The 10537-nt window shown below is 29.0% G+C and overlaps 1 protein-coding gene across 1 annotated transcript; it reads left to right on the forward strand.

The window, feature by feature from the left end:
* Positions 1-432: 432 nt before the first annotated feature.
* LOC107487611 (branched-chain amino acid aminotransferase 2, chloroplastic) lies at positions 433-5960 on the forward strand. Its single transcript, XM_016108278.3, has 8 exons — positions 433-587; positions 666-1118; positions 1194-1325; positions 1675-1773; positions 2452-2568; positions 4932-5027; positions 5216-5328; positions 5472-5960. Exons 1-8 carry the CDS (start codon positions 450-452, stop codon positions 5584-5586), a joined length of 1263 nt encoding a protein of 420 aa, XP_015963764.1. The 5' UTR covers positions 433-449; the 3' UTR covers positions 5587-5960.
* The last annotated feature ends 4577 nt before the right edge of the window (positions 5961-10537 follow it).

Genomic DNA, 10537 nt, shown 5'->3' on the forward strand with positions numbered 1-10537 from the left:
AATATAAATTATATCAAATTAATAAATAAAATATTTAAAACAATTATTATAAAAAACAAAAAAGATAGAATAATAATGATATAAGGATGCTGGATTTTGTCAAGAGATAAGACTTCATGGTTCATACCAAGTTCAAGATAAACATGTTTGAAATTAAAAGTAATCCTATTTTTTTTTAATAAATAATTTGGAAAGGCAAGAGCAGGTGAGGTGGCAGGGCTGCTGGTTATCCTAATTCAAATGAATACTAGTGTATATTACTATATTGATCTTTTGATCCAGGTCGTATTAAATATAATTTTATATCATTAAAAATAATAATGATAATTAATTGATGATTATAAATCATCAAATATACTGATTCCTTACATTAATGTATCTAATATTACAAAATAATAAAATAATAACAACACATTTTTTTGTGTAGTATATACCAAAGCGTAGCCCACATGCGTTGCACCTGCGCCTCCACGTCCTTCTCTTCGTTCTGGTATAGAGAAATGGAGACCAGCGCCGTCCTGACAAGCTTTCGGCTCAGTTTTCCGATCTGTCCCTCCCTCCACCACTCTTCTTCTCCGTCTCTCAAGGTATCTCACTCTCTTCATCTATCTCAATTCATTATTTTCTTTCTCAGTTCCAATCTCATTTTTTGATCAATTTTTCAGCTCCAAAAACAGTTTCTTCCCCCTTCCCACAACCATGTGCCGCACCACCCTTCTCCTCTCACTCTCACGCCTACTCCTTCTCTTTCAAATGCGTCGTACAGTCAAACCGTTGAATTAGCAGACATAGAATGGGACAACCTTGGATTCGGTCTTCAACCTACTGATTACATGTACATCATGAAATGTCCACACGGCGGAACCTTCTCGAAAGGTGAACTCAAACGCTTTGGCAACATCGAATTGAACCCCTCCGCTGGTGTTCTCAACTATGGCCAGGGTTTATTCGAGGGTTTGAAGGCATACCGTAAGGAAGATGGCAACATTCTTCTCTTCCGTCCAGAAGAAAATGCTCTTAGGTTGCAGATGGGTGCAGAGCGCATGTGTATGCCTTCTCCTACTGTTGACCAGTTTGTTGAATCTATTAAAGACACTGTTTTGGCAAACAAACGTTGGGTACTCTCTTATCCCATCTACCATTATACATGTGTTATGCTTTTGAGGTGAAATCTAATTTGGCTTTGATTTCAGGTTCCCCCTACGGGTAAAGGCTCATTGTATATTAGGCCATTGCTAATGGGAAGTGGACCTGTACTTGGTCTTGCACCCGCTCCAGAGTACACATTTCTCATATACGTTTCACCTGTTGGAAACTACTTTAAGGTAATCAATCTTTAAAGTATTCCATGTTTTGCTTTTGGAAAAATTACACAAAAATGGTTAGAATTTAGTACTGTTGGGTAAGTAGAAATTTATGTGTGCTTTTTTTATGAGATATTTAAAGAGATTTGATTTGTAGCTTGTAAATATGACGAAACCTTGTAGTAATCTTCTAACGGTCCACCATAATATCGTCCTCATTTTTGCAGTGTTGTGATCTGATGGTATCATAATGGTTGTTATTAATTTAATATTGACAATTATAATCATCTCTGTTTGTATTTTTTGTTGTAATTTTGAACATACTTGTAATGCTGTCCTTCAAAATTTATGGAATATCAATTTATCACAGGAAGGTTTAGCCCCAATCAATTTGATTATTGAGAATGAATTACATCGTGCAACTCCTGGTGGCACTGGAAGTGTGAAGACCATCGGAAACTATGCTGCAGTAAGCCTGATCTCTTTTTTTCTTGTTTCGTCTTGGCAGTTGATTGCAGATGTTGTCTTCTGTTTGCATCAAGTTAATTGCTTGCGAGTTCAAAGATAACTTTCATTATTTTGGCATATAGATTTCTTGTACTTACTAGATTGGTATTTAAGTGAATACATTATTTTCTTGTGTCTTTGGATAACGTATTTTTTTAAGATATAAATTCAGAAGTGGAACCATTGATACCAAAAATGAAAAAAGGTAGAAGTTAAAAATTATTTTGTATTTGTAAGTAATGGTAGAAGAACTTTCACCAAAATCAAAAGTTTTTAAGCATTAGGGTGCGATAAATAAAAGAGTTTTCCCCCACTTTTATCAAGAAATTTGAAAAAGTTACGTCAGTGATATTAATATTTTCGACAAATGTTAAGGACAGAACAGAAATAGTGTGAGTCTGTGAGAGATAATGAGTTAATCTTTTAAAGTACTTCTACTTTTTACAAAAGCTTGAGTTTTCTGTTTGATTATTTCTTAATTCTCATTTTTGTTCTACAACATTGTCTTGAGTTTTTTGTTTGCTTGATCTTTAATTCTCATTTTTTTTTTCACTGCATACTTTAACTTTTGTCTTTTTTGAAAATGAAAATCCTTATCCTTCTCCCAATTTCCTTCGCACCAAAAAATTTGTCTCTGTAGGTTCTGAAGGCACAATCAGTAGCAAAGGCCAAAGGCTACTCTGATGTTTTATACCTTGATTGTGTGCACAAAAAATATCTGGAGGAGGTTTCTTCATGCAATATTTTTGTTGTTAAGGTATTTTATTCTGTACCTGTTGAATTTTATATTCTATAAGAGTATCAGTACCTTTGAGATAATTAATAATTTTTAAATTATTTTCTAAATTTTTGAAATTTTTAAAAGAATTGATCTTAATTAAAAAGATATTTAACAACATTTTAATTAAACATATTATAAAAGTATTGGTATCTTATAATTTTATAGAGTACTATAGAGTACTATGTAATTCTTATTATCAAAAACAATATTATTAATTTTTTTTTTATATTTTTTTATATATATTGATAAAATCTTTAAAAAAGAATAATTCACTAATTATATACCTGGCATAAATTATTTTTATATAATAAAAAATAAAAAAATAATAAAAAATTTTATATAAAATTCGCCCTGCATATCAAAATTTCTAGATTTGTTTCTGTTTATATATAGATCGTTTTGCAGCAACCTGACTTGCTTCTGATCCTTGTTACACTAATCTGAATATCTTTGTAGTTTCGTGCCACTCTTGGCCATACGAGTATCAATATTATTATAGTTATTTTATTCAACTAGAATGAGACTCGTGCGATGCGTGGAGTGATAAATTATTGATAGTATATAATAAATATTAAAAATTATTATGTTTTGTAAAATTAAATTAAATAAGTGTAAACTAAAGTTAAATTTAAAAGGTGTTTTATTTAAAATAATTTGTAGTACAAAAGATTTGGATATTGAAATTGTATAAAGTGACATTTTATTTGGTAGTTTGATTTTTGCATTTGTTTTAGTTGATGGACTTAGTCTTCTTATGTGGCGCTCGTCCTCCTTTTTTTTTATTGGTTGTTGTTAGAGTTGTTGGTTTCTTTTTTCTATCGTAAGTTCTTGTGAAGACATGTTCTTTATGAATTGTTGAGTTATATACCCTTTCTATTGTGTTATTTGTTCCATCTTTGGATGGATGTTCTTCTTCCGAAGATGTGTCTTGAATTTGTATGGTTTTCTTTATCTTTAATCTCTTGATGGGTATGTGATCTTCGTCTGATGATATTAGTGTTGGCGAAGTTGATTTCTATAATCAATGAATAATTTAAATTAGAAATAAAAATGATATCTTGAATAAGTGATTTTTTTCTGGAGTATTACCTGTTTTATTTGTTGTAATGGGTGTTGAGATTTAGTGTTTTTGGTTAGAACAAAATGTTTTGGTAACAGTGTATTGTTGAGAACATTTTTTGAGATTAAAATTATTTACTTTGACTTCAAATATAAATGTGAGGTTGCACAAATTTTTCAATTGGAGTGGTGCTTCATTGTCATTACTTTTCTGGAATGTCATTATATTTGAATCATTCGTGCCCAAAATTTTTTTTTTCTTCCCCATCAAATAGTACAAAAATTGTTGTAGCACTTTCATCTGAAAATAAGTAGTGGGTTAGTAGCTAATAATTTGATAGATGAGATTATGAAAAGTATATAGAATTACCTTATTGTTGAATATTGTGGTGTTTGATTACATGTGCAGCAAATATAGTTATCTCATTTTCATCTAATATAATCCTTTATAAGCAAAGAGACTCCTCTTCATTTGTGGTTGTTAATGTTTTTCATAGATGAACCACGCAAACTTTGATAAACCAATTGTCTATTTGTTTGGTGATATTGTCTAAAGAATGATGCTCCATTGAGTAAGTTTGAGATGTTGTGTAGTTCGAAAATAATTTTTTTGAGCTAAATTTGATGTTATTTGAAGGAATAGTGATAAGAGACTTATATAAGTAGGTCAAATAGTATAGAATTTGAATACTTATAACGTAAAATTTATTATGATTAATAATATTTTTATGACATTTGTAATATGGATGTTTATTACATTTAATGAATTATTTATAGAAATTAATTATTGAGGTTATAAATTTATTATATTGTTTATAATGATAAGATGTAATAAGTATAAAGATATGAATTCAATGTCTTTGACGTTACAAATTTGATTAAACACTATTAATTTTTAATTATCAGTGTTTTTTAGTTTTTTTTATATTTTATTTTTTTGTTGATTTAAAAATAATAGTTGATTTGGCAAAAATTGAGTGGTTGATTCTAAAGTTTTGCCAAATAAACGATATTACTGACATAGCATTAATAAAAGGAGAAACATGTCATAAAAATAATGTGAATAAACTTATCTATCTACTTTTATATATTAAGAATAGATTCTGCCTTGTATGCTTTTGTTTGTCAGTATTCTACTATTCTGGTTAACATTTTATTAGTGCTAATGATTGCATTTACTGAATTTCTTTTACCCTCATGCAAGTTTATGTGTTAGTCTAGAAAAAGCATGTCATCTGAGCTCACTGTATTATACTTTTCATATATTCATTTGCTTTCAGGGCAACAATATTTCAACTCCTGCTATTAAAGGGACTATCCTACCTGGCATTACTCGAAAGAGTATAATCGATGTTGCACGAAGCCAAGGGTTCCAGGTACCAGGCTTTTGGTTTAGGAGATGATTGTTGGAATATTATTTGTCATACTAATCAGAATGAATGATATTTGGTACAAAATGTAATGATTGGTATTATTAGTTCACAAGGTCATGGTCTGAATTTTTGTTTCTAGACTTTGATATACTTGGTTTCTTGTTTCTATTTACATTATGGAATATGTGCAGGTGGAGGAGCGACTAGTCTCTGTGGATGAATTGCTAGATGCTGATGAGGTCTTCTGCACAGGGACAGCTGTGGTTGTGTCACCTGTAGGCAGTGTTACTTATCTTGGCAACAGGTATCCTCCATTCATCTTTAACAAAATATTGAACCACAAACTTTGTTAAAACATTCCAGTGATTGGCTATGCGATTTAGCTATTAGGTAGGTATCTAGGAAAACAAATTGGAACCAATGATTGACATTATTAAACTACTGTAGGGTATCCTATGGAGAAGGTATTGGAGCAGTGTCCCAGCAACTCTATAGTGTCCTTACAAGACTACAGATGGGTATTACAGAGGATGTGATGAATTGGACTGTTGAGCTGAGATAGGCACAAAAAGAAATAGCTGGCACTGCATCTTCACTGAAATCCCGTGCAAATCTCCAATCACTAGAACTAGTTCTTTTAAAATTTTGCTTTTGGATATGATTAGTTCTTGTGGATAGTCACTGGGGTGTGTGTGTATTGCTATTGAATTACCATAGCAAGCACGTAAGGAAACAGTTTGCATTTGTTTATTTTCTTGCCAGTTGGAGAAGTCTTTATCAGTGGATTAGTTTAAGTTATTTTTGGTTGAAAACTAGACTTTTTTTTTTTAATTTGTAACATTTTGTTTACCCTATATATAGGGTGTAGTAGGAAAGCATATTTCTGGTTTCTAAGACTAGCGTTTTGGTGGAAGAGAATAGCAGTTTTATATCTTTTATAGCAGTTTTTTGGCCACCTAGTTTGCATCTTATGCATCCGATTTTTCACAACAATTAGCAACTACATCGCAATTGAAACCTTTTTTTACCACTCATTGTACCTAAGTGGAAGTGTGTTCTATATTGAAAAAAATATTCACAGCTGACTATTGGTTTGCCAGAATGCATAATGTTGCAATCATAAGCAACATACCTTCGAATATCACATTCAATTCTTTGTTTTAAATACTCGGTTGTGCCCTTTTCTAAGACGTACCTTGAATCAACCTGAATTTATAATTTCCAAGTATTTACTAGTTGCTAATATATACAAGGGTTTGAAGGTTGAAGGGTTAGCTCAGTTAAATAGTTAATAGCCTTAGAGAGTTAGTCTCCAGTTGAAAAATAGCTATAATCTTTTAACGATAAAAGAGATTAACAGACATCTTTTGTTGTGATCTAAAAGTAACTGAGTGCATTGCTCTTATTATTTTTTCACATATATCTTTTTTCTTTATATAATGATTAGAATAGTTTAGGTCCATGATCAAGGTATGAGGCAACCTTTATTGACATTTTCCATCTTTCTTTTTACCTCATGCATAAAAAATTGCAAAGTATGTCTTGTAATATGTGATCTTTTTTTATTATTTTGTAATAAAAATGGAAAAGTACAAGAAGAATATAATAAACATAAAATGTGCAAACAATTCAGAATAGATCCTTACCAATAAGATATTGTTGCTACTAATCATTGGTTTTAAAGAAGAAAAAACAAAGACAAACTATCCGGATTTCTCAATTCTCATCGCTGTGTGAAAGGCAGCGGCTACCCAAATAACAGAATAATAATATTACACAATGTGGGGAAAAAAAGGGTGGAGAGGGAGACCCAATACATGGAATAAGGAGGAGAGATATGTTGAGAATATACTCTGTTTCTTAGTATTGTAAAATGGAGACTTGTGTTATATATTCACTTTTCATGCACTTAATTTTTATTAGTAATAACATGAGTTAATATACATATTATTAAATTTCAGTAATTAGGTGCTCAGAAAGCATGGTACGCTTTTTATAATTTGTTTGTACTTGAAAATGTGATATTGAGGCTTGAATTATTTGTCTTATATGGCGTTGTCTTTTTGACCTCTTGTCCTCCATTTTGATTTCTATATATGTATATATGCCTTTTAAACTCCATAAAGGCAACCTTCATGAAGAAACCGCGTTGCTGACTTCTTGTGATCGTGGCAACAATAAGACATTCTCTTTATCATTCATTTCAACCGAAGCTTACTTCTCCCCAGTTCCCACATACATATATGATTGTAGAGGCATTTCATTCAAGGAAATAAAATAACATACAGAGGCATAACAATAATGTAACATGTTAAGTAAAATTCATAGAATGGTTCGTAGTAGTATGAGGATTCATAACGATATTACATGTATACTTAAAATTCAATAATAAATTAATTATCCATATAAAATATATATTAAATAATACATGTAAATAAACATAAATTAATACATAATAACTAATTTAATTTGAATTTTATTAGGTAGATAATAATTTTTGTGAATAATGTGAACAATAGGATCTAAAATTAGTCCAATAAAGTAAAAACACACTACACCCCCAAATTACTCACCTAAATTTTAATATTAGATAATCATCGGCACACCTAATGAATTGAACATCTGATATATTCATTGTTCACATTATTTAGTATTTTCATTGTCTATCTGTACTTTTTTATTTAATATTTAGTATCAACTTAACATTTTTCGATGACTTAATACTTGCTACAATGAATTCAGATGAATAATGGATACTCGGTCTTCAAAGCTTGCATAATATGTTTGTTGTAATAGCTAACTAAGAGAAATATTTGAAAATGATTAGAATTTATTATTTTTGGTTAATAATTAGTTAACAATATTTACAATTATGGGTTCAAAGTATATTATTAGATTATTCGACTAAAAAAATTAAATTAATGGCTAAAAATATTAGGTCAAAAATAATAAATTCTATTTGTTCTCAAGTTTCTCTCGCTAATTAATTCATTGAAATGTTCATCAGTGGAACCTTCCTGGCTTATGGTCACTACTCACTAGCTAGCTAGCTTACACTGCTGCTGGGTCCACCAAGTCTTTCAGAACATAATATTTAAGTGCGTGCTTAAACATAAATGTGGTGAATAATTCAAGAAATTAGGAGTGATATGATACGGTCCTATCTATGTATGTCTTCTTACGATCATTCGTAGCTTTGTCAAGATCAGGTCACACCTCCGCAACAAACCAATGAAAGCATCAAGATCAGATCAGGTCCATCTATGTTCTAGAAACTCATCCAGTAAGATAAAGTCGGGGCAAGTTGGAGTTGAAAATTAATTACCATATATCATCTACAGTAATAGAAAATGATTTCTAGTTATTGACTTAATATATTATATATAAATGACCATACATTATATTAATTAAAGTTATGTCGCATTATATAAATCCAATTCTTTGAACCAGTGTAGTATATATGATGATGACTGTATATCACAGTTACTCTCTTCATGTTGATAGCACCGAGATTTCCGACCGTTTATAAGATCCAGGGTAAAAATTAAATAGAAAATAATACAACTTCTAAATTACTTTTCTAAAGTTATATGGTCGCAATGCTTTGTCTGCAATGCTCTTTTAGTTGCTAACAAAATTGGTGAAAACTACCATGTAACTAGTGTTTTTATCCGTAAAATATAAATTTTTTAAAATTATATCGGATTTGTTCTGATGTTATAGATTATGATACAAAAAAATTATAAAATCAAACTACTTTTATAAAAAGATCGTAGGGGATAAAAGTTTTCGTCAGCTAAGAAGACTAAGATTTTCGTAGATAAAAAGTCAAATAATAAGATTTTTAGTTATTATTTTCATGTGAAAGAGTTTAATTTATTACTAATAAGAATTAATTTTAATATTCGTTATTTAAAATTTGAAACGATTTAACTTGTATAATTTTGATATTAGGATTCTCTCCAAATTATATTTAATAAATATTTGAAAGAAGAAAAATAAAAATATAGATTAAAAAGATAAGTAGTGAAAATTTAAAATTAAATAAAAAAACTAAAAAAAATATGTATATAATAATAATAATGTTTGTTATTTGAATTATATTATTTTGTTAATTTTATTTTTTGTAGAATAAAAGGATAAAAAAATAGAGAATAAGACAAAGAAGAGAGAAAGATAAAGGTGAAGATTGAGAGAGGGAGTTTGTTAATTTTGAAAGAATAAATTTTATTTTAATTATAAAAAAAATATCAGGTGACACATTTTAATTTTTTAAATTACTAATATAAATTATAAATTATATATAGAGTGGAAAGAGTATAGAGAAATAGAAAAAAAGAGAAAGATAGATAAGAGAATTTAAGAAGGGAGTTTATGAATTTTTGAGATAAATATTTCTTTTCAATTTTAATAAGAGAACATTACGTGGCACATTTAGTTATTAAATTAGATAATAATATATAAATATATAATAAATTATATATAGAGTGAGACATAGAAAAAAAAAGAAGAAAGATAGATGAAAAAATTTAGGAAGGGAGTTTATTAATTTTGGAAGAAAATATTTTCTCTCAAGTTTAATAAGAGTGTCATATGACACATTTTGTTATTAAATTAGATAGTAATATATAATATAATATATAATATAATTATATTTTAATTTTAATTTTAATACAATTAAAGAATGTCATGTTGCATATTTTGATTATCAAATTTATAATTAGTCATTGATATATAAAAGAGATAGAGTGGTTAAAGGAATGAGAGAGATAGATAAAGGGAGAAGGAAGAGGGGATAATTCTTTAATTTTGGAGGGAAAGATTTAATTTCAATTGCAATGATGGAATGATATATGACACATTTTGGTTATAAAAGTAGTAGAGAGAAGGGAATAATTCTTTAATTTTAGAGGAAAATATTTGATTTCAATTGTAATAAGGAAGAAGTGACATGTGACACATTTTAGTTATAAAATTAGTAATATATAATAGATTCATTTCATGTAAAGTTAATAATTGAAAACTATTAAATAATTTAATAAATTTAACTAAATCATAATCTAACAGCTATCAATTATAAATTTTACATGAAAACAATTGCACTTGAATTTTCATTTATAAAATATTTACAAATATATTTTAAAGGATAAAAAAAACTTGTGTAGAAATTCTCATACCAAATTTGCAATTATTGGATCACATCTACATCTTAATAATTTTGTTTACCAAACCTAATAAAATAATAAAGCTAATACTATTCGTTAATTACTGTTGTTTATATATGTGCACAATAATAGAAAAATAACCTAGTCAATAAAGATCCTTGAGGTGTCATGGTTTATCATACACAGGATCGTGTCAAAAAGACCCTTTCAAACCTAAGAGCTAGGTCCACCAAAATCACCATTACGCAACGATGATGGAAAAAAGAAAAGCCCTCAACAAACTGTGCGTCTCTTTTTTTTTTTTTCTCCTTTGCTGAAAATGTTAGTTTACTTAATTTCAACACCGAG

The sequence above is a fragment of the Arachis duranensis genome, chromosome 5 (assembly GCF_000817695.3).
Source record: "Arachis duranensis cultivar V14167 chromosome 5, aradu.V14167.gnm2.J7QH, whole genome shotgun sequence".
Lineage (NCBI taxonomy): Eukaryota > Viridiplantae > Streptophyta > Magnoliopsida > Fabales > Fabaceae > Arachis > Arachis duranensis.